We start from the raw sequence: 26,012 nt of genomic DNA on the forward strand, positions 1-26,012 counted from the left end.
TAAAACTGTTGTTTGTGTTTGTGATTTGGTCTTTTTCTTTTTTATCCCTGGCGTTGTCCCTTTATTTTCTACGTCTCAGTTTGTAAGTCCCTTTGGTATCGATCGCCTCTCTTAAGCTTAACTTCTGCGAGGTTTTGAATAACTGCATCTGCTGTATGTTCCCTTCAAATCGATTGATAGTTGTGACTTTTTTAATCGCTATACTACATTTTCAATCAAATAGTAGAAGTTTTTTTTATAAATAGCCATTTATTATCAGCAACTAATAATTGTATGTCCACTTCGGTCAGGAAAATGATGAATACGGCATATATACTTGTAAAGAACTATGACGAAATCATGTTAGCTATATATTTTCTCCATAAAACTGTATATTAATGTTCGGCAAATAAGTTAAAATGCATGACTGTAGTTTTTCGTATTTTTCGCCATTGTCCATAGATTTGTTCGTGTGTTCTGTACAAAAGTGTATTATCAAAAGACATTTTCTTCATGAAAACTGAATATCAATGTTCGGCAAAAAAAGTTAATAAACGCATGACTATTTTTTTGTATTTTTTTCCCCAATTACCCTTAGATTTGCTCGTGCACATGTGTTGTTATGAACAAACATGTATTATCAAAAGACAGTAAAGACCGTGTAGATTCCATTCACTACAAACAAGTTAAAAATATCTAACGGTACCTTTATGATTTTTTTGCTTTGAATAATTAAGACTTGATTTTCTCAATGCTAGTATGAAGAGATCAACTCTTTCGACATATGTCTTTCGGGATTAGATATTTCACTTTATAATAAATTCCAAGTATTACCTAAATTATGAAATAACGTCTTTTGAGTAACAAACAAGTTTTAACTGATCAACTGTATAAATTCTTCAATGGTTTCAGTACATACAAATAAACAAAAAAATATTCAGAACCACGGCTGATACAAACTGGTTCCTAGAATTCGAAACAATACCAACTGCCTATATCTCATAACCATAAACAAAACATATACAGACTGTATATGGGATTCACAGACAATAAAAAGACTAGATGTATCTTACAACCATAGAAATGCAAAGACTGTTTTAAAAACCATGTGCAGACTATTTACATTCAGATAACTTTAAAGAACCACAGACAATACATTCAGACTGTGAAGGAGAACCACAGACAAAACACACTAACGTACCTTACAATTAGACAATACTTAAGAACACATGCAATACATATAAGTTTGAGCGGATTAACGACCAACTATAATGTAAGTTTTTTTTACACATTGTTGTCAATATAATCGAATTTTATACATGTGAGAGGTTAAGCTAGCTATAAAACCAGTTTCGTTTAAAGCAACCAGTTTCAAAATCAGAAAATGTCTGTACCATTTCAGTAAAAAGACAGGTATTATACCAAATATGTCCGTTTTTTAAGCATTGTTATAAATAAATGGAATTTGATGTGACAGTCATTCAAGTAAGAGGTTTAGCGCTATAAAACCAGGTTAAATCCACCATTTTCTGCATTTGAGAATGCAGGTACAAAATCAGGAATATACAAATACAAATATAACAGTTGTTGTTTATTCATTTGATGCATTTCATCATTTGATGTATTTCATCATTTGATTTTGCCATTTGATTGCTTTCCTTTTTGAATTTTTACTCGGAGTTCAGTATTCATTTATTTCACCTTTTATGCATTCTGTTTGATGTGTTTTTGCCTTTGATCAGGAACGTTCCATTTCTGCTTTTCCTAGGAGCTCTGTATTTTTTTATTTTACTTCATACAAATCAAGCATATTCTTTTTGCTCTGCATGTTCTTAATTTGTGTCACGGAAGGAGACCCATATCATGCGTTATTCTAATACATGAAGAAAATCTTGAAGTAATCTTTCAATTAAACATTGTTTTACACATGCTTAAAACTTAAAAACTTGAAATCTGGTATGTTTATCAAGAAGATAACTATCCAATGGAGACTTTCAACAATGGCAAAACACATACAATATTGTATAATGTAGTTCAAAGGAGAAAACCAACCATGTCATTAGTGTAGACAACACATTTAGAAAGTGAGTAGGTTAAAATCAATCCAGTTTAGTCTGATGTAAAATCATTCTGTAATTGCCAAAAGTGCATTTGATATAAAACATGTATAAGGCAATTTCCTATAAAAATTTAATTTCCAAGGGACATTACTAATAGTGAAAAAGTGGATTTGAAATGAATTTCAATCTAACCCTAATACTTGCTAAGATAAACCTTCAATATAAATTTCGTAGCAATCCTATGAATGATGTAGATTTGAAAAGGCTTTCCATGCAATATTTCGTATAATTTATATTTCCAAGGGGAATAGCTCCTTCAATAATAATTATTTGGAACTGAATATGACTCCCCTATAAAAAGAATTATAAACACTAACTTTCATAGGAGCTACATTCAGTTAAAGGGTAATCAAGTATAAAGGTATATTAAAACTGCTTCTGCATCTTCTAGTTGTTACAGATACACATGTTAGAAAATGGTTAAAAAAGATATGCATTTGTCACTTTACTAGGAGAATCCAATGTTGTCAAAGAACACCAAGCATGAGAAGGAGAATTGACATAAAGTATTTTTAAAGAACATAATATAACATGATTTATTGTACATAACTCTTTAATACTAATTGAATATAACTATAACACAAATCGAAGTGCAGTACAAATAATCTCCTCTGTTCTGTAGACATTCTTGCCTCTCATTCTTTCTTAATTGTGTGGCAGGCACTAAATCTTGTTTAACCTAAAACATAACAATATGGTTCAGTTGAATAAATAATTATTCCAAAACAATACAAAATTTAAAAGTCCCAAACAGTTGTCATTTGTTTTCCATCTAAGGACAAATAGGAGTGTTTCATCATTGCAATGGCAGAATCCCAAGACAGTATCAAAATGTAAAACTTATAGAAATACAATTCATTTGTGCGACCAATCATTTAAAGTTCAAATCATTTTTTTCTTGGGTAATTACTTTTCTTTGCTTTACAACTGTGATGATTAAAATATAAAGTGTGGTGATAGACAAACATAGAATGGTGAGAGACAAACATAGTGTGGTGATAGACAAACGTAGTGTGGTGATAGACAAAGATAGTGTGGTGATAGACAAACATAGTGTGGTGATAGACAAACATAGTGTGGTGATAGACAAAGATAGTGTGGTGATAGACAAAGGTAGTGTGGTGATAGACAATAGTTTGGTGATAGACAAACATAGTGTGGTGATAGACAAACATAGTGTGGTGATAGACAAACATAGTGTGGTGATAGACAATAGTGTGGTGATAAACAATAGTGTGGTGATAGACAAACATAATATGGTGATAGATATACACAGTGTGTTGATTTATTATGTGTGGCGGTCGATATATTATATGTGGCCATAATTATATTATGTGTGGCAGTAGATACATAATATGTGGTGGTATATACATTATGTGTGTGCCAGCAGATGTATACTGTAGACAATGCTTCAAGTGCAATAACACTGAAACAATATATTTATAAGGTTTACTCATTTTGAATGTTACAATCATTGACCCCCAGTGAGTATATCATATTTGCTGCTTTTACTGAAAAGATGCCTGACATGATATTTACATAAAATATTGCATGACATTTTGGAGCGGTTATACCTTAAAAAACATTTCTTTTAAATTATTTCATTTCAACCAGGATTGTTTAAGTGCTTATTAACTCTTTACATACATATGTTTAATACTTTGCTAATTAACTCTTTACATACATATGTATAATACTTTGCTAATTAACTCTTTACATACATATTTATAATACTTTGCTAATTAACTCTTTACATACATATGTATAATACTTTGCTAATTAACTCTTTACATACGTATGTATAATACTTTGCTAATTAACTCTTTACATACATATGTATATTACTTTAAATTTCAATGAAGATTACCTTTTCCTTTTCTTCTATTTTCTATCTATCAAAAATCTTGTTTCACTTTTCTGAAGAAAAAAAATAATAACAATGATAGGTGTCACATTGAGTCATTTTAAGTTTAAAATCTAAATTAACATAAACAGATTTCTGTACAGAAACATGGATTATTATCATACTCATATCCACTTTCAAGTTGGAAGTTGAGAGATATACCCAGTGGTGTGAAAGACATAATGTATATATTGAGGTGAAAATATTAACAGTGAGCTGATAGATATTTTGAGTGAGGTGATACATATAAAATGAGCAACTGATTTACAAAGTGAGGTAATTGGTATTTTCAGTAAGGTGATATGATATATTGTGTGGATATATACATAGAGAATTTTGGGTAAATATAGAGAAAATGGGGATATATATAGAGAGTATGTGGTGATTGATATATGTAGTGAGGTGATTGATAAATAAAGTAAGGTGATAGGCGTTTATGTTGTGAAGAAAAACATACAGACTTCTGGGTTAGATATAGAGAGTGTGTGGTCATTGATAATTTTTGCGAGGTGAAAGTATATAAAGTACGGTGAAAGGTGTTTATAAAGTGGTCATAAACATATGGACTGTGGGGATAGATATGGAGATTATGGGCATATTATACGTATATAGAGAGTTTGATGTGATTGATATATTTAGTGAGGTGATTGATAAAAACAGGAAACTGATAGGTGTTTATGATGTGGCCATAAACATAGAGACTAGTGGGATAGATATTGAGAGTATGGGGATGGATATAGAGAGTGTGTGGTGATTGATATATAAAGTGAGGTGATGGATAAATAAAGTAAGTTGATATGTGTTTATAATGTGGTCATAAACACAGAGACTGTAGGGATAGATATCGAAAGTATGGGGATAGATATAGAGAGTATGTGGTGATTGTTATATAAAGTGAGGTGATGGATAAATAAAGTAAGGTGATAGGTGTTTATAATGTGGTCATAAACATAGAGACTGTGGGGATAGATATCGAAAGTATGGGGATAGATATAGAGAGTATGTGGTGATTGATATATAAAGCGAGGTGATGGATAAATAAAGTAAGGTGATTGGTGTTTATAATGTGGTCATAAACATAGAGACTGTGGGGATACATAACAAGAGTATGGGGATATATATAGAAAGTGTGTGGTGATTGATATATAAAGTGAGGTGATGGATAAATAAAGTAAGGTGATAGGTGTATATAATTCGGTCATAAACATAGAAACTGAGGGGATAGATATCGAAAGTATGGGAATATATATAGAGAGTGTGTTGATTGATATATATAAAGTGAAGTGATTGATAAATAAAGTGAGGTGATGGGTGTTTATAATGTGAAGATATACAGAGAGACTTTTAGGATAGATATAGAGAGTGTGTGTGTGGTGATTGATATATAAAGTGAGGTGATTGATAAATAAAGTAAGATGATAGTTGTTTATTGTGTGGAGATATATACAGAGAGACTTTTGAGGCAGATATTGGGAGTTGGGGATATATAACAAACAAATGGAAGTTTTTAGCGACCTTGACTGGCTATACAGCCCTTGCACGGTTGGTGGGGATATATATATAGAGTGTGGTGATTGATACATAAAGTGAGGTGATTGATAAATAAAGTAAGGTAATCTAAGGTGTTTATTATGTGGAGATATACAGAGAGACTTTTGGGGTAGATATAGAGAGTATGGGGATATATATAGAGAGTATGGGGATATATATAGAGAGTGTGGTGATTGATATATAAAGTGAGGTGATTGATAAATAAAGTAAAAGGGAAGCCTTTGTATTATCCTGAGATATACATAGAGATTATTATGATATATACATAATGACTGTTGGCATCAGAATGGAGAGTGTAGTGATAGATAATCATAGTATGGGGATAGCTATTGAGACTGTAGTGATAGATAATCATAGTATGGGGATTGCTATTGAGACTGTAGTGATAGATGGTCATAGTATGGGGATAGCTATTGAGACTGTAGTGATAGATAATCATGGTATGGAGATAGCTATTGAGACTGTAGTGATATATAATCATAGTATGGGAATAGCTATTGAGACTGTAGTGATAGATAATCATGGTATGGAGATAGCTATTGAGACTGTAGTGATAGATAATCATAGAATGGGGATAGCTTTTGAGACTGTAGTGATAGATAATCATAGAATGGGGATAGCTATTGAGACTGTAGTGATATATAATCATAGTATGGGGATAGCTATTGAGACTGTAGTGATAGATAATCGTGGTATGGAGATAGCTATTGAGACTGTAGTGATATATAATCATAGTATGGGGATAGCTATTGAGACTGTAGTGATAGATAATCATAGTATGGGAATAGCTATTGAGACTGAAGTGATAGATAATCATGGTATGGAAATAGCTATTGAGACTGTAGTGATATATAATCATAGTATGGGGATAGCTATTGAGACTGTAGTGATATATAATCATAGTATGGGGGTAGCTATTGAGACTGTTGGGATAAATGATCATAGTATGGGGGTAGCTATTGAGACTGTTGGGATATATATGGAAAGTGTGGTGATGAATGCAGCGACTGTAGCAATGGAGGAATATATTAAACACCACACTGTATATATCTTTTTTTGAGTATCATTTTATAAAAATACTTTACCATCACTATTGCTGAGTGCTGCTTGTTTGTAAATCATTTAACTATTCTTGTTATTTCATTTAAAATTAGATGTACCCATGTCCTTTCTTCCATTTTCACCAATGACCTCTAAATCCTTGCAAAATGTTGTTTGGTATTTCTGTAAGAAGAACACAAATATAAATAATCAATTTGATAATTGCTACATGATTAGTATACAAGCTTATACAAACATATCTCAGTGGACATTGCATATCTGCATATCTCCTTCCATTGTAAATTATACAATGACAGTGAATGACCAGTACATTTCTCTGACTTATAGAAGATACAACAAGTTATAGTATACAGTCTGGTGAAAAATAGATAAATAATGATGATAGATATAATCATTTTGTTACTATAAATATGATATGATGGTGATAAAAAGATATAGATAGGTGATAAGTGTGGACTTAGTTATAGTGGGATTATGTGTATATATACAGTGAGGTAAAGGATCCACAGAATAGTATAAAGATATATACAGTGTGATGATATATAAACAAAAGGATGATATATATATATATATATATATATATATATATATGCTGTGTGGTGACATATATAGCAATGGTGTTGTGATTGATTTAAGCAGTGCATTTAGTTAAAAGATACATATGTGGAGGGGATACATATATAAAATATGGTGAAAAATTATCAACAGTGAGGTCAAGAAAATATTTTCAAGGATGTCATCTATAATACTAAAATTACGAGGTCCAATTTGTCAGCTGTCATCACGTAAAAACGATGAATCAAAGAATTCAACTTTATATATAAATAATATAGTACAAAGGTGTAGATTAAAAATTACACCACTCCAGGCCCTTTTGTTTTCCACGTAATTAATATTGCTAATAATTAAGAAGTTCCGGGTCGAGTCCGATACCGATACCAATAGTATATTCATCTGTTTAACTTTCTGCATTTGACAGGCGCACCACCAAACGGTGTATTCAGGATATGCTGTATACACGGGTCATAATCACAGGGTTGACAATACTAAATTGTCAAATTGTTACCTATTGTAGTATTTTAATCAGTAAGACTTTATAAGATAACAATACGAATACTAAAAATAAGGCGTATAGGTACAGTTTTCAATTTGTTAGCGGGCATGACGTAAAACAGCGAATCAAATAATTCAACTTTATTTATAACTAATATAGGACAATGCTGTTGATAAAACAAATACTCCATCCCAGGACTTTTCATTTTCCAAATAATTAATATTACCAATAATTGATTAGTTCCAGTTAGACGGGTTCAAACAGAAAGATTTGAAAGCAGAGAAAACTGTGATAGCTATATCTTATAATCGGCATGACTTTATCAGATGACAATACTAATACAAAAATAAGTCTTGCGCATAGTTATATACTTTAATTCAGTCACGGACCCATGATATCACGGGTGTGTTCTAGTATATATATAAAATGAGGAAATAGATATATAAATTAAGGTGAAAGATATATAAAGTGAGATGATAAAGTGAGATGATAGATATACAAATTGTGGTGACAGATACACAGTGTGGTGCTATATGTATAAAGTGAGGTGATAGAGATATAAAATGTAGTGGTAGATGTACAGTGTGGTGATAGATATATTAAATAAGGTGATATAAAATGAGGTGGTATATTAATAAAATGAGGTCTTACTTATATAGACTGAGATGATAGATATACAAAGTATGGTGACATATATACAGGGTGGTGATAGATATACAAAGTGTTGTGACATATGATCAGTTAGGTGATAGATGTATAAGGTGTTATGATAGATATATAAAGTGTGATGATAGATATATAAAGTGTGATGATAGATATATAAAGTGTGGTGATAGATACATAAAGTGTTGTGACATATGATGAGTTAGGTGATAGATGTATATAGTGTGGTGTGGTGATAGATATATACAGTGTGTTGATAGATATATAAAGTAAGGTGATTAATGATAGAGTGATACTAGATTATGCCACTGTCCCAGATTAGGGGAGGGTTGGGATCCCGCTCACATGTTTAACACCGCCACATTATATATGTATGTGCCTGTCCCAAGTCAGGAGCCTGTAATTCAGTGGTTGTTGTTTGTTTATGTGTTACATATTTGTTTTTCTTTAATTTTTTTCTAACATGAATAAGACCATTAGTTTTCTCGTTTAAATTGTCTTATCGGTGACTTTTATAGCTGACTATGGGGTATCGGGTTTGCTCATTGTTGAAGGACGTATGGTGACCTATACTTGTTAATGTTTGTGTCATTTTGGTCTTTTTGTTGGTAGTTGTCAGTTGTCTCATTGGCAATCATACCACATCTTCTTTTTTAAATATAGAGTGTGATGATTGATGATACAGAGTGGTGATAGATATATACAGAGAGGTGAAAACTGATACAGAGTGATAACAGATATATACAATGTTGTGATTGATGATACAGAGTGGTGAAGGATGATACACAGTGGTGATACATATAAACAATATGGTGACTGATGATACAGAGTGGTGATAGATACATACAGAGAGGTGATAGCTATATACAGTGTGGTAATTGGTGATACAGAGTGGGGATAGATGTCTAGTGTGGTGATACATATAAACAATATGGTGACTGATGATAGAGAGTGGTGAAAGATATATACACTATGACGATTGATGATACAGAGTGGTGATAGATACATACAGAGAGGTGATAGCTATATACAGTATGGTAATTAGTGATAACGAGTTGGGATAGATGTCTAGTGTGGTGATACTGATAGAGATAAACAATATGGTGACTGATGATACAGAGTGGTGAAAGATATATACACTATGACAATTGATGATACAGAGTGGTGATAGATATATACAGTAAGGTGATTAATTATACAGAGTGGTGATAGATATGTAGAGTGTGGTCATAGATATCTATTCCTCAATTTGGTGTCCTACAGATACAGTCCTGCATATATCGCCAGGCTGTATTTATATACTATACAGATATCAGTCATGTGGTGTGCTTTAATATGTTCTGTTTGTTTTTCAAATATCTCTATATAGCAATAAGAATCCCACCCATTTTCTGAAAAGATACACACACAAACACCAGTCTTTTCTACGATGACAATAATAGTTTTCAAAATTGAAATGTGTATGATTGTGCAACATAATCAACCATACTGAAAAACAAATAGTTACAATGATAGGTGCCGAACTGAATCACTTTTAGTTTTCAGCAAACATACACAGATTGCTGTAAATATACATTAATCATTAGTATGCTTATATACATTTTCAAATTGGTATAAACATGGTTTTAACAGATACACATAGAGTTGTGATAGCCTTATACAGTAAGAGGATAAACCAAACATATTAAGTATGGGGATAGACAAAAATAAATTGAATTGAGGTGATATGTATATAGAAGTTGGTGATAGATAAATGAAGTTAAAATATCATGTTAGGTGATAAATATATAGACTGTGGTGATGGCTATATCATATGAGGTGATGGATATAAAAATTGAGGTGATAAATAAAAAAAGTGTGGTGATAGATAAAGAAAGTGAGGTAATATATAAAGAATGTGAGGTGATAAATAAAGAAAGTAGGGTTATAGATATGTAAAGTGTAGTAACAGATGTATAAAGAGAGGTGATTGATATATTATATGTGGTGATAGATAATAGAAAGTGTGGTGATAGATACATAAATTGAGGTCATAAGATATATGAAGTGTAGTTACAAATGTATAAAAAGTGGTATATTGGGTATGGTTATAGATATATGAGGTGATGTAAATTAATGTGTAGTGACAAATTATAAAAAAAGGTGACAGATTTATAAAGTGTGGTGACAGATATATATAAAGTTAGGTGAAAGTTAGTTGATTGATATATGAAGGGTGGTGATATATATAATATATTGTGTAATCATACGTTTTTTGATTGAGTAAAGTCTGCCAATTGATATTTTATCGTATGTTTTTCTATGTTGTGATGTTATGCTATTGTTTCAGAAAAAGGGAGAAGGTTTGGATCCATTAAAACGTTTAATCCCGCTGCAAATGTTTGCACCTGTCCTAAGTCAGGAATCTGATGTACAGTAGTTGTCGTTTGTTTATGTAATATATACGTGTTTCTCGTTTTGTTTATATAGATTAGACCGTTGGTGTTCCGGTTTGAATGGTTTTACACTAGTAATTTTGGGGCCCTTTATAGCTTGTTGTTCGGTGTGAGCCAAGGCTCCGTGTTGAAGGCCGTACTTTAACCTATAATGGTTTACTTTTTAAATTGTTATTTGGATGGAGAGTTGTCTCATTGGCACTCACACCACATCTTCCTATATCTATATATATATAAAGTGTGGGGACAGATTTATAAAGTGTGGTGACAGATATATTGAATGAGGTGATAGATGTATTTAGTTTGATGATAGATATATAAAGTATAGTGATAGATATATAAAATGAGTTGATAGATATATATATAGTGACCTGATGGATATATTAAGTGTGGTGATGGATATGTTAAGAGTAGTGACAGATATATAAAGTGTGGTGACAGATATAAAATGTGTAGTGACAGATGAATGGTGTAGTGATAAATGAAGAATGGGGTGATAGATGTATAAAGTTTAGTGAGAGATAAATATAAAGTGAGGTGATTGATATATAAAGTGAGGTGATAGATATATAAAGTGTGGTGAACGATTTATAAAGTGTGGTGACATATATATAAAGTGAGGTGATAGATATATAAGGTGTGGTGATGTATATATAATGTTTGGTGACAGATATAAAAAGTGTGCTGAAATATTTATTAAGTGTGAAGACAGATATATCAAGTGTGGTGACATATATATAAAGTATGGTGACATATATATAAGGTGTGGTGATAGATATAAAAAGTGTGGTAATAGATAAATAAAGTGGGGTGACAGATAAATTAATTTGGGTGAAAGATACATAAAGTATGGTGACAGATATATAAGGTGTGGTGACAGATATATAAAGTGTGGTGACAGATAAATAAAGTGTGGTGTCAGATATATAAAGTCTGGTGACAGATATATAAGGTGTAGTGATAGATATATAAAGTGAGGTGATAGATATATATATATATATATATATAGTAACGTGATAGATATATAGAGTGATTGATATATAAGGTGTGGTGAGTGGTGACAGATATATAAAGTGTGGTGACAGATAAATAAAGTGTGGTGTCAGATATATAAAGTCTGGTGACAGATATATAAGGTGTAGTGATAGATATATAAAGTGAGGTGATAGATATATATATATATATATATAGTAACGTGATAGATATATAGAGTGATTGATATATAAGGTGTGGTGACAGATATATAAAGTGTGGTGATAGATATTTAAAGTCCGGTGACAGATATATAAGGTGTGGTAAAAGATATTTAAAATGTATGGATAGATATATATAGTAACGTGATGGATATATAAAGTCTGGTGATGGATATATAAAGTCTGGTGATGAATATGTTAAGGGTGGTGACAGATATATAAAGTATGTGACAAATATATTAAGTATGGTGACAGATATATAAAGTATGGTGACAGATATATATAGTGAGGTGATTGATATATAAAGTGTGATGATGGAAATATATATTGAGGTTATTGATATATAAAGTGTGAAGATGGATATGTTTAGTGTATTGACAGAAATATGAAGTGTGGTGACAGATATATTAAGTATGGTGACAGATATATATAGTGAGGTGATGGATATATAAAGTGTAATGACAGATATATAAAGTATAGTGACAGATATATTTAATCTGGTGACAGATATATAAAGTATGGTGACAGATATATAGTGAAGTGGTAGATATATAAATTGTGGGGATAGATATAAAGTCTGGTGACAGAAATATAAAGAGAAGTGATAGATATATATATATTGCGGTGATGGATATATAAAGTGTGGTGATGGATATGTTAAGTGTAATGACAGATATATATAGTGAGGTGACATATATATAAAGTATGGTGACAGATATATATAGTGAGGTGATTGATATATAAAGTGATCAGGTGATAGATATATATAGTGAGTGAGTGAGGTGATTGATATATATAAAGTGTGATAATGGATATGTTAAGTGTTTTGACAGAAATATTAAGTCTGGTGACAGATATATAAAGTATGGTGACAGATATATATAGTGAGGTGATGGATAAATAAAGTGTTATGACAGATATATAAAGTATAGTGACAGATATATAAAATATGGTGACATATATATATAAAGTATGGTGACAGATATATAAAGTGTGTTGAATGATATATAAAGTGTAAAGTGTAATGACAGATATATAAAGTATAGTGACAGATATATATAGTGAGGTGATGGATATATAAAGTGTAATGACATATATATAAAGTATTGTGACAGATATTTAAAGTATGGTGACAGATATATAAAGTATGGTGACAAATATATAGTGGGTTGATGGATATGTAAAGTGTGGGGATAGATATATAGTCTGGTGACAGATATATAAAGAGTAGTGATAGAATGGTGATAGAGATATACAGTGTTGAACAAAGTGGTGATTAATACAGAATGGTGATGATTAAATAGTGTGTTGATAGATTAATAGAGTGGTGATAAATATACAGAGTGGTGTTATATATATTCAGTGTGGAGATTTTAATATATTGGTGATATAGAGTGTAGTGATAAATAAAGTGAGGTGATAGATATTTATATTGGTGATACATATAAAAACAGAAGGATGATAGATATATACACTGGTGATAGATGTTTGCAATGGTGATATATATATACAATTGGTAATATATGTTTACATTGGTGATAAAAAATAAATATTTTTTTTATTATGAAGATTTTTTCAACTCGTTTTATGGCATTCCCGACCTGATGATTATTTTCATTTAATCTAGGTGTGTTTAGTTTTATCTTAGTTGTTCATTGGTCAATATTTGATTATGACGTCAAATTTTCAGGCTTTTGAAATTCCCATTGTGACGACATGAAGACAGAAAAACAGATTTCACCACCTAATCTCTTGCAATACCATATTTATCCACTCTTGACAGTGTCAAAATTAATTGATTTTGATATCACCTAAAGGAATGTGTACATTTTTATAGTCATGCACCCAAAACTACTGTTATAAACGTCATTTGCCAATTTTTTTTACGGTTATTTGTGATTTCCAGATTTCCCAGGGATTACAAGTATCACCCTCATACATGACCAGGGGTAGGAGGGGTCCTGATCCCTTAAACATGAAATCCCGATTTTTAAATAAATTTAAATTCTGACATCCAGAAATTCAAAAATAGAATTCCTGTATCTCATTATAGATCCCAAAATCCTGAGCCTAAAAACACCAGATCCTGGAGTCCCGATAAAGGTCCTCTCCCCCCATATACATGCATGATCCATATCCATCTTTTTAAAACTTCATGGACGCCGCAAGAAATCATTTGGTCACCTCCTATGAACACTGACATGATAATTACACATGAAAAGTATTTATTGTCGGACTCTTTTGAACCAGATCACATTTTGTAGTTTGAAAAGGAAAAGGAAAAGGGGGGGGGGGTGGGGGGTGAAGCCTCCTTTCCTAGTTAAAATGTTATTTTGCATTTTGAGTTGATCATGTATGTTTTCATTGTTACAATGCATTATTTTTCAAACCTTTCACATGTTTTTGTTATGTGTGCTCTTAAGGACTCGAAAGAGAGCCACTTCAGCAAATGAGCACGACGTGTATTTTCTTTCGCAGATGTAAATAAAAGCGTACAAATTTATCTCCACATAGGAGATTTTTTTTCAAAAAGTGAAAGTAGAAATAACCGGATCCGCCCAATTCCGGCCGCGCATGCGCACAAATGCGAGGTTACAGTCCGGGTTACAATATCTATAACCTTGTATATTATATACCTCGCCAGAAAGCACATACCAGAAAGTAGTACATATTTAACACAAAATAGTTCCTACGCATGGACATAACTTTCAAAATATTTAGAATATTTTATTAATTTTGGTATCAAATGAAAGCTGCATGACTGGTGATCATTGTAGAACAATTTTTGACTGATAAATTTGAATAATAAAAAAATGGCATGAAATTTAAAAAGGAGGGTACATTTTGCCTTTTTGTCAGATCGGAAGTACCTGTTTTGGTACATCCGAAGTTCAGGGAACCAGTTCTTTCTTATATGCCATGTAAGGTATGCTGATTTTTTCAGTACAGGACACCAGAAGGTGTTGCTTTGACATGCAATGATTGTCACTTTATTTGAACTTAAGATAAAAGAGCTGTGACCACTCGAAATTGAGGAATTTAACATAGAAAGCAATGGGGCCATTAATTAGTGGTGTACTTCCTCTAGGTATATAATTTGTCTTAAATTATGGAGTTATTTCCCTTATCACAATCTAGATAGATAATTTGTCTTAAATTATGGAGTTATTTCCCTTGTCACAATCTACATAGATAATTTGTCTTAAATTATGGAGTTATTTCCCTTGTCACAATCTACATAGATAATTTGTCTTGAATTATGGAGTTATTTCCCTTGTCACAATCTACATAGATAATTTGTCTTGAATTATGGAGTTATTTCCCTTGTCACAATCTACATAGATAATTTGTCTTAAATTATGGAGTTATTTCCCTTGTCACAATCTACATAGATAATTTATCTCAAATTATGGAGTTATTTCCCTTGTCACAATCTACATAGATGATTTGTCCTAAATTATGGAGTTATTTCCCTTGTCACAATCTACATAGATAATTTATCTTAAATTATGGAGTTATTTCCCTTGTCACAATCTACATAGATAATTTGTCTTGAATTATGGAGTTATTTCCCTTGTCACAATCTAGAAGGATAATGATAGATTTATTTCATGATTTCATGGTCAATACAGTTGTATCTTGATATCATTATGACATAACTATTTGGCAAGAGATATTTGCTAAGGAATATATGGGAATTAATCTCTCTATCTGTGGTTCACATTTAACCTAGAAATCAGCAAAAAAATAGTATTCCATGAATGATGATTAATCCACAGTATACAAATCAAAACCAATGTCATGATCAAACTATTCAAATTGAAAACAATGTCATGAACAAAGTAATTAGGGGCCTGATGGGTTATTTTCGTTCATCCTGATTGGTGCATTTTCGCTCTCATGATCCGTTTTTCTACAAATTGTTATTGTTTTTTATGTTTTCTGGATCCGTGATCATGAAAATTTATTTTCTGTGAATTGTGATGAGACCCCCATCAGACCCCTCAGTAATTGGGTAAGGGCAAATTTTTGTAAGAAGCTTCCCTGTTCTTTCTTCCCTCCAGTCCTAATGATCTATTTTAAGTCATATGAGAAGTACTTTGCAAAATATCCCAAGGTTATTGTACATGCACTGTAAGAATCAGTACCTTCAGATAGTTATAACAAATATATGAGAACAACATTTATTAATCGGTAGTAATTTAAAACCTGCATACATAAATGATTCAATTTAAATAGAAAATGTATACAAAAATGATATAATATGCATAATAAAAGAAACAGACCACTGCAAATTACAAAAACACAACAAATAAATGGAAGCAAGTATATACATATATAATTTCACTGATTTTACATGCACTTTACAGAATGTGCATGGAAAAATTAATTCAAAAAAGAAATCTTGTAGTCTTTGAAAAGGTCAATTATAACTAATGATGCCACTTTTAATGTTGAATTTTTTGTGTGTGTTAAATTCCTTGCAATTGAGACATATAAGAAAAGAAAATATATACAGAAAAGGATTATATGTTTGAAAGAAAAGACAGCCTCTTGCTAACACAAAAGTGAGATTTCCCCCAAAAAGTAAGTTGTCATTAATTAAAACTCATTTTTACATAAAGAAAAATATAATTTCCAAACGATGTTAGTACTGATACACATAATACTTACTAAAAGTTTGCTAAAATGATAAAAAGCTTTATTTTGTACACATGAAATCCATATGTCACAAAATGCTACCATGCAACTAACACACACACATACAAATATACACACATGTAAACATAACAAATCAATTGTACAAATGCTATGCCATCAGCAGAGTTGTATCACACACAGTGTATGTTTACATGCCCTCCATTACAGGCCCTAAACATTGAAATAAAGGATGCAAAGATAAGCACAGATAAACAGATACATTTTTACCATCAAATGTCCCATGCATACTAACATGCTATGAACAATTGAAAATTAAAAAAAAAAACAATTATATCAAAACATTTTTTTTCACAATTCATCCTAATACATGATTTTTTTGACTCTCAAAAGACATTTACATATTTTATATAAATTTTATATACTCTTGTTTTTACTGCTAGAGTCATTTTCTCTCGATGACTCCACTGAACAGTTGAGTAGTATACTATCCTCTAAAGAGAGGGAGGCCCATGGTGAGCCACATGGTGTAATGTCTAAATCTGAAAGTGAATCATGGACACTCGGTGTAGAATCCCAAGATGATCTGCTGATGTCATTGTATTCTGTAATTATTTCATGCGTTTTCGATCTAAAAAGATTAAAAATTCCATATTACATTTAAATAGCTAAGAATTTTACATGTTATGTTAAACTTAAATTAAAATTCCATTGATATGCATGAAATATTTGCATCACTTGACACATTTTAATACCTGACATTGCATCAGATAGCTGATCACTTAGTTTAAACTTAGTTATGTACACTACATCAGACATTTCCCCACCTGACATTGCATCAAACATCTCATCACTTGACACTTAATCAGACATCTTATCACTTGACACTGCATCAGACAACTCATTTTCTGACACTGTATGAAATATCTCATCACTTGACACTACATCAGACATTTTACTACCTGACACTGAGTTAGACATCTCACCACCTAACAATGCATCAGATATCCCAACTCATGACACAACATCAGACATCTCATCCTTGGACATGTTTTAATATCTAACATTGCATCAGTTATCTAATCACTTGACACTGCATTATACATCTTATCACCTGACACTTCATCAGACAAACCACCACCACACAACATCGGTTATAACATCACTTCACACTAAATTATACCATACACCACCTTGCAATGCTTAGACATCTCATTACTTGATAAACAAATTAGACATCGCATCAATTGACGCTACATCCGAAGTCTTATTACTTGACACTACAACAAACATACCACCGATCACTTGACACTTTATCAGACGTCTAATCACTTGACACTGCATCAGACATTCCACCACCTGACATCATACATTTCATCACTTGACAGTATATCGGACATCATGACACGTGACACTATATCATACATTTCACTACCAGAGACCCCATCTCACATCGAATCACCTGACACTACATCAGACATCCCAACACCTGACACAACATTATACATCTCATCACTTGAGATAACATTCGACATCCTACGACTTGAGACTTCATCAGAATTTTCACTATCCGAGATAATATTGGACATCTTGTCACCTGTGACCACATCATGCAGACATCTGACAAGACCACTACAAATAACATCTCTGTTCCGATAATTTGAGATATTAACACAAATCTCACAATCTGGTCCGTAATTATGATGGTCGAATCTGATTTTAACCATCTGAATCTCTGAAATGATATTGTAATGATATGAGCCGGATAACAGCAGAAACGTAACAAGCTGAGACCACATCCGAAATATATCTCAACATATCTCAGTTTAAGTACCACATAAGAAAATAATTTTACTGAATTGAAAAACACCATTCGTTTTTTCATAAGTATTCAATTACAAGTCTTAACTTATTTACCTCTTTATTGGAATACATGGAGGAGACGAACTTGCAGACGCCGTTGGTGTAGTTGATCCATCTGATGAAACACATTTTCCTTGCCTCCAGATGCTGTTGTCCTAAAAAAAAAAACCACCAGAAATTGCACCTTTAATACAATTTGTTCTGTAAAATCGGACACTGATTAAAATAAAAGCTCCATAATGAACTGCGGACTACCGAATGTCGAAGAGAAATGTCGTCAATCGGTAACTGTACACGTATATTGTAGAGAATGCACTGTAAGCAACCGACACCTCATTTAAAATCTTTAATGGAATTAGTATAGAAAAGATTTGCAAGGTACACGATTTCGTACAGAAAAGTGCCATGTTCAGTGGCGGATACAGAGGGGGCGTAGAGGGCGTACGCCCCCCCCCCCTTTTTGCTTGGACTTTTTTATTTTTTTTTTATTTGTAAAAATGATTAATCAGACTAAGACTTCGTCGTATTGTAAATTTCATCGATAGCCCGGTGTAGATCTTGTTTACAACACACAAAAAAATGTGAGGTTATATAAATTAAACAAACGAGAATTGTCCATGTCCATTTTTTTTACTGAAAACTCCCACATCAAATATATTAGTACATAGCTTTTGATCTATCCAATCATTTTATGATAGACATTTAATGGGGAGAATACGGCATCAAAAATGTCCGATCCTTACACTTTACAGCAACTATGAAATATACATGCCCAAATTTACAGTGGCGTAGCTGGGACATTTTTACGTGTACGCCCGAACCTTGGCGAGGGGTCTGAGGGGGTGCCAACCGCTCAATGTCAAAGCACCTGCTGGTAGTGGGTTCGAGGGGATGAAGCCCCCAAAATCTATGGAGTTATCGAGAATGAGATACAATTCCTGTTAGTAAAAATTCATTAAGAGCAACATACTTTTGAATCTAAGTGGTTTATTTTTTATGTTTAATTTTTAAATATGTTTAACTTATTCATTGTGTTAAACTAGAAGCTAATGTTCATTGGTTTTAGAGAAAACGTCCAAACCAATATTACTTTCAAATATATTTCAAGAGAGCAGTGAGTGAGCATACAATCGACAAAAGCACCTTTTAATGAACATGAACAAAATATTTTAGGTGCAATATAAAAATTATCTTGAACACCTTCCCACTAAAAGTGAATCAATTTATCAGTCAGTCCTTCAAAAGGATTAAACAATCTATGAAAGTTTATAAATTGATCTGGTAAAACAATTAATTGCGTAAAGAAAAGTCCGGTTTTCAGTAAAGAACAGAAAAATGAACGAAAATAAATGCTTTCAAAATTTTGCTTTAGACATTAATCATAAAAAAAGCTTCTTCCAAATTTTCATAAAATTCGATAAAGGTTTGACAAACTGTGACCACTTATTAATAAAACTGCAGAAAGAAATACCTTTTATCCGTAAAATGCGGGACAATTGAACATATAATTGCATTATTATATTGCTCTGGATACTCTTGATCATAAACATTTTTTGCCAATTTTCGTAAAATTTCACGGAGAGTCATTCAAAAAACTTTATTCACATTCGGAACCTAAAAATTGACGCCGACGACGCTATTTCTCGCTATTGCGACATAAATCACAGGCTCGACAAAAATGCAAACCGCATATCGAATCTCAGCAGATCATAAATTACTTTGAATAGTAAGAAAAGTACGCAGAATTCACAGTAGATTTAGACTTTTACAGAAATTTGGAACAAATATATAATATGATCTACTTGATTAAAGTAAAGTTAGTCCCTTTTTAATTATAATTACAATCCATTGAAGAAAGAAGCACAAGGCTGATGAGCAATCAGATTTTTCTTATTCTACTATTATTTTTTTTCGATTTTCAAAATCCAAGTGTACGCCCGGGCGTTTTGACGTAAACGTAGCTACGCGCATGCATTAGGAACCGTGTGAAAAGTTCATTGTACACTTATTTTATGTTTTTTAGCCTAAAAAAGGTCCCAAAAAAATTTCGCCTCGTTCCGCTCGACATAATTTATAATTTACTTCGCCCCCCTTTCCAAAATCCTGGATCCGCCCCTGATTATGTTTAACAACCAATGCGATGAATGTTTGTTATGTGGCCTGTTGCGAGGCAATATTTCTGTCCATATGCAGCACGCCATTATTTTGCTGTTGCAATCTCAATGCTTTATGATCAATGCAGTTGCAATCTTAATGCATTATGATCAATGCAGTTGCATTCCAATGCTTTATGATTAAGTCTTTTTAATTTCGTAGACTGCTCAGAATTAAGCGGAATTGGAGTGTTTTGATAAGTCACAACATTATCATATTTATTGTGCAGTTGGACAAACTTTTTTTGTCTTTCAAAGAATGACATAAATCAAAGAAAAACGTATTCAAATGCAGAAAAAGAAAAAGGGAAATACGAAAATTCATTTCACTATCCTGTAACACCAGTACTCCCGCCCCCCTTACCCCATTCTCCCATTCCACAACCTCCTTTATGGAATATCTGCTGTGTTACTCTTGACCATGGATAGGTTAGACATGTCGATCTCGCTTTTGTTCTTTCCTAATTTATATTTTGGAAAAGAAACTGTCTCGAAACACCCGAATTCACTCAGGATTTTGGTCGGACTTGTGTTGGTTAAAATTTGATCTTTCAATAGAGCAGTGTTTTGTGGACTGTTGTTTGTCTTTTCTTCATTTTTTAGTTTGGCCATGGTTTTATGAAAACAAGAAAATGTGAAATGATTGCAATGGGAAAACTTTCCATAACGGAGACTAAATGACAAGAAATTAACCGCTATAAGTCAACGTACATGGCCTTCAACAATGAGCAAAACCCGTACCGCAATGGCAGATATAAAAGGTCCCAAAATGACAAATGTAAAAGATATACATGCATGTAGAAAATACTGAACGAAAAAAAAATCTGATGTATGTAGCAACAAACGAAAACCACTGAATTACAGCCCCCTGACTTAGGACTTGTCTGTACTTCTTTTACTAGTTGTTTGAATCCCCCATCGATATTTTCTCCTCCTTTTTAAAGATAGTAAAAGTTATAAACAAAAATGTAACTTGTATATGCAGTGTATAAAGTAGTAGTGGATTCAAGTGGCCGAGGAGTTGGCGTAGAAGTCTATCCCCCTTTGATTAAAAAATATTTTTTTTTGCATGGACCGTTCATAAATATTTCTTCTCGCTCCACTCCGCAGTTTATACACCGTTTTATTGAGTTAAAGTACCCTTTAACAAAAATCATGGATACGCTCCTGTACTCTTATTATGAGGTGAAATTGAGAATGGAAACGAGGACTGTGACAAGAGACAACAAACCGACCCGTGAAAGAACAGAAAACATCAATAGGTCTTCGAAGTCCGATTCCAAAGTTAAATAAGTTAACCGTCAGAAAAAAACTTAGAAAAAATGACATCGATGTATATATTAAATTAACAAAGTAAATACCTCACTATTCCATGCTAAGTTAGTAATGGTATTGGTGCCCGTGTATTCGGCATCTGAAAAGTTAGAACCACCGCCATTACTATCACCATTTGTACTATGCCAAGACGAATTTTCTGATTGTGGAACCGTTCTGAAACTATGACTCATTTGTATAAAATGTCTTAGTTTGTATTCCACCGAATCATTGAAGCGGACAATTTGTTGTTTTCCACTTGACGGAGATACCAGTCTTCGTTTATTTTTACGCCTGAACATCTCCGGACCATGAGCATTTTCTTCTACGTTTCGTATACAACTTTTAATTGGTTTAGTCAGCGTATCTTTTGGATAATCCATCTCCAGAAATGACTTTAAAAATGATACAGACTTGCGATTGTTTGTCCCATTACAGCTGTCGTGTGAATCATTTCGTTCAACGATTGCTTCAAATGGTTTGTCTGTAGTGTCTAAACCTTCGTCTGGCTCATTTTTGTTAGTTGACTTGTGAAGCCATTTACGAGAATCTTTTTTGAATCGTCTACCATTTGATATGATTGGATACTTTTCACATGGCAATTCCTCACTTTTTTCTTCTTTTATTGTTTTACATCCAACATTATCAAGATTCGAGAATTTAAACATTACCGCTCTGCATCTTTGCCAGTGTAACGTTACGTTCAGAATGGCTTGAGTTGTCAACGTGACGGAAACGTCATAGACATGATCTTCCTTATGGGGTTTTTGATTCTGTGATTATTTTAAAAGCCGTTTTTATATAGATTATTTGATTACAAAATCAAATATGTCATGATTAGGATTAGGACTGTATTTTTTTATTATTTGACACAGATTAGTAAGTATTTTAGTATTTTTTTCTGAGACAAATACATGTGTTATTTGATTATCTCGTATTTAGTTTTCATATTAACTAGAAAATACCCGCGAAATATACTTTGGTTAATAATTTGAAGATATAAACAGTTTTGGTGTAAGGCGATATTAAGAACTTAAATCTTTTTGAAGCGTGTCGAAGACGAAATGGAAGAGATCCGTTTACCCCAAAAATGCGTCCTTTTGCGCGACAACTTTTTTTTTCGGTTGCGCCAATTAGAGGGAAAATGAATTCCCTACTCCTTTATTCGGACTTGGAACCGGCAGTTTACACGGCAAATGTTTTCTTTCCTGAAACATATCTTCTTCTTACTGCTGCTAAATGGGTACTTCCCAATTTAATGTAAGTAGTAGCTTGTAACTTCCCGGCCTTTATTGTCCAAAAACACAAACATAGAAGGATGAAATGCATAAAACGGCTCATAATAATTCCTAGTAATAATAAAGCCCATACGCATGGTGGAAACAAAGCAATGTGTAATCAACATATGTGGCTAAAACATAATCAGCAAAAGCTTCTATGTTCTTCTCTATTGGTATATTTTTATTAAATATTCAGCAAAGCAATAAGTTTTATTCTCTTTCCGTGCATTGAATGTCTATAACGTTTTAAGTCATTTCTCTTCAGATGCTCATCTTCATGGTGAAAAATCTCCGAACATATGATACTTTTTAAGCCAAAAATAAGAATAAATATATATTAATCATTCATATTTATGATAGATATAATATGTGTATAGGTAATTGGCGCAAATGAGTTCCGAATATTGACGCAATTGATACATTTGGAAAACATAATTTGGCGCAAATGATACCCCTGAAAAACAGTAATTGGTGCTAAAGGACTACTTCCGACGAAATACCACCGCTCAATATGACAGCCAAAAAGAATAGTCTTCCCGACAGAAACTATTGGCTTTTGTGATCTTATCATAGGATATGTCATTGTTATACCCTGCATGTATTAATCCCTCCACCCTTTTATGTTGAATTGCTGCAGTTCAAAGCTCTTGACGTGTAACAAATATGTTGTTAAATTGCGGAGAGCGTCAAGGGAATGTATATCCCAAAGTGTTTCAGTGTAAGGTTAATCTGCATCTGACTTCAGTGTTTTCGTGCTTCGAACAACCCCCATATATGAGTGGGATGAAACTTTAATGCATTACTGTTGATTCATTTATTTTCGTGGGTATCAATTTTATCAATTTTCTTGGAATGCTGAAAACTTGCATTTTCGTGGGTATTTGATTTCGTGGTTTTGCCAATCTCTGTATACAAAGCCTATTGAAAATACGGTATTCGTTGAATATTTGAATTCGTGGTTCACTTTTTTTTGTTTTGTTTGTTCAATGTTGATACCGATAAAAACAATATTCAAAGAGCTTGTCACAGTGCTTAACTGATATCCATTTCGCATAAGTTTTTTTCGAAGGATCGATGAGTTTGCATGGATGGTATCTAATTTAAGGATCGACTTTATAAGCAAATCACTGTAAACATTAGAATGTGGTATCCCGTTTGTTACAAGTACAGCTGAACATCTTCACCAAATCTTGTATCAATAAGATAATTTAGTAAAGGTTTTCAGTAATTTGTGCCAGAGTATTATATGTATATGTCTCTGTTTGTGCTAACGGCTACGTTCATTGAAATCGATTTCATCACTAAAGACATAGGCACAGCGAACGAGTTAGGATATATAAACACTGTGAATTTGGACCAAAGGAACATAACCGTAAAAGAAAAACAATTATAATAGAGAATAAACATCGTTCTTCTTTGTCGTTCCTTTTGGTAAATTTTTGTTGAGTACACATGGTTTTTTTTTTTTAAATTCGGGTAAAGGTGGATTAAACTTAACTGTTTCTGTCAAAAGTTACAACGGAAGATTTTGAGTTACCATAGTGTATAGATATAGGAATATGTGGTGTGAGTGCCAATGAGACAACTCTCCATCCATATAACAATTTATAAAAGTAAACCATTATAGGTCAATGTACGGCCTTCAACACGGAGCCGTGACTCACACCGAACAACAAGCTATAAAGGGCCCCAATGCACAATTGGTTGACTTCTTAAATAAATGCCATATGATTACTTGTATCGTAGGTGTAGTTGATGTTTACCAACTATTCTCTTTTTATCTACACTGGAGTGATAGTGTTCAATGTTGACTGCTGTACCACTATTTTTGACATTTTCCCCTATTATGTCTATGTTTGTTCACACATCGTTGTCAATATAATGGAATCTTATTCGACTGTCATACAATCAGTGTGAGGTTTAGCTGGCTAAACAATTAGGTTTTACAAACCATTTTCTACAGAATCGAAAAATATATTCAGGTTCATCTTAACTTTGTTTGAAAGAATAGTTGGTTTCACCACATAAATTTCAACATAAAATGGTAGCAAACGCCTTAAATTTATTACTTTAGGATACCATATATGGCATGTTTTATTAATGGTGAACAAAAAGATAAAATACGCTACACAGAGGAACAAGTGATCAGTAAGCTTGAGTTTCTTATTGACAACAAATGTGTAGAACTTGGAGGTAGACTTGTTCAACAAATTGTCTACATCCCTATGGGAACGAACTGTGGGCGTCTCTTTGCCGACCTCTGCTTATTTTCATATAAATCGAAGTTACTTCAGCCACTTGTCAAAAATAAGAAGATGAAAGAAGCCAGGTTATTTAATTTCGCATTCAGATACTAGTATATTGATGTTCTTTCCATTAACAATCCGAACTATTCTGATTGGGTTCCATTAATATATCCCCCAGAACTAGAAAGCAAAGAAACATCAGACACGGTTTTCCTCCGCCTCATTTTTAGACTTATACCTCGAATATGACATACACAGTCATCTCAGTACCAGAATATATGACAAACGAGGCAATTTTAATGTTGAAATTACAATGTATCAATTTCACCTACCTTAGTAACAATATACCAAGTTACTTCATCTGCATATGGGATATACATTTCCCCAACTTATTTGATATTCAAGAGTTTGCAGCTCCTACTCTGACTTTTTAAAACGTCACCAGTGTCTGAGCAGAGAGCTGATGAATCAGGGGAATGTCAAAGAACGTCTCATTCTTTTCTAAAATAAACTGGTGCTCCGCAGGGCGCAGCTTTA

The 26,012-nt window shown here is 32.6% G+C and overlaps 1 protein-coding gene and 1 long non-coding RNA gene across 2 annotated transcripts; both read right to left on the reverse strand.

The window, feature by feature from the left end:
- Positions 1–2,634: 2,634 nt before the first annotated feature.
- On the reverse strand, positions 2,635–14,440 carry LOC143072690 (uncharacterized). Its single transcript, XR_012977278.1, has 4 exons — positions 14,351–14,440; positions 6,639–6,777; positions 3,967–4,016; positions 2,635–2,778 (listed from the first exon to the last, which is right to left on the reverse strand). It is a non-coding gene; the product is annotated as an uncharacterized LOC143072690 (long non-coding RNA).
- Positions 14,441–16,607: 2,167 nt separating this feature from the next.
- LOC143072691 (uncharacterized) lies at positions 16,608–22,653 on the reverse strand. Its single transcript, XM_076247760.1, has 3 exons — positions 21,997–22,653; positions 18,537–18,637; positions 16,608–17,250 (listed from the first exon to the last, which is right to left on the reverse strand). Exons 1-3 carry the CDS (start codon positions 22,615–22,617, stop codon positions 17,037–17,039), a joined length of 936 nt encoding a protein of 311 aa, XP_076103875.1. The 5' UTR covers positions 22,618–22,653; the 3' UTR covers positions 16,608–17,036.
- Between the last annotated feature and the right edge of the window lie 3,359 nt (positions 22,654–26,012).

Source organism: Mytilus galloprovincialis, chromosome 4 (assembly GCF_965363235.1).
Source record: "Mytilus galloprovincialis chromosome 4, xbMytGall1.hap1.1, whole genome shotgun sequence".
In the NCBI taxonomy this organism is placed as follows: Eukaryota; Metazoa; Mollusca; class Bivalvia; order Mytilida; family Mytilidae; genus Mytilus; species Mytilus galloprovincialis.

Bases quoted from the DNA above. Each gene is read 5' to 3' on its own strand.
- LOC143072691 (XM_076247760.1), bottom strand. From the start codon at position 22,617: ATGTTTAAATTCTCGAATCTTGATAATGTTGGATGTAAAACAATAAAA. The intron at 18,638-21,996 runs GTATTTACTTTG...TTTTTTTTTTAG, and splicing joins ACTTAGCATGGAATAGTGAG to GACAACAGCATCTGGAGGCA. The intron at 17,251-18,536 runs GTAAATAAGTTA...TAATCTTTTTAG, and splicing joins CCATGTATTCCAATAAAGAG to ATCGAAAACGCATGAAATAA.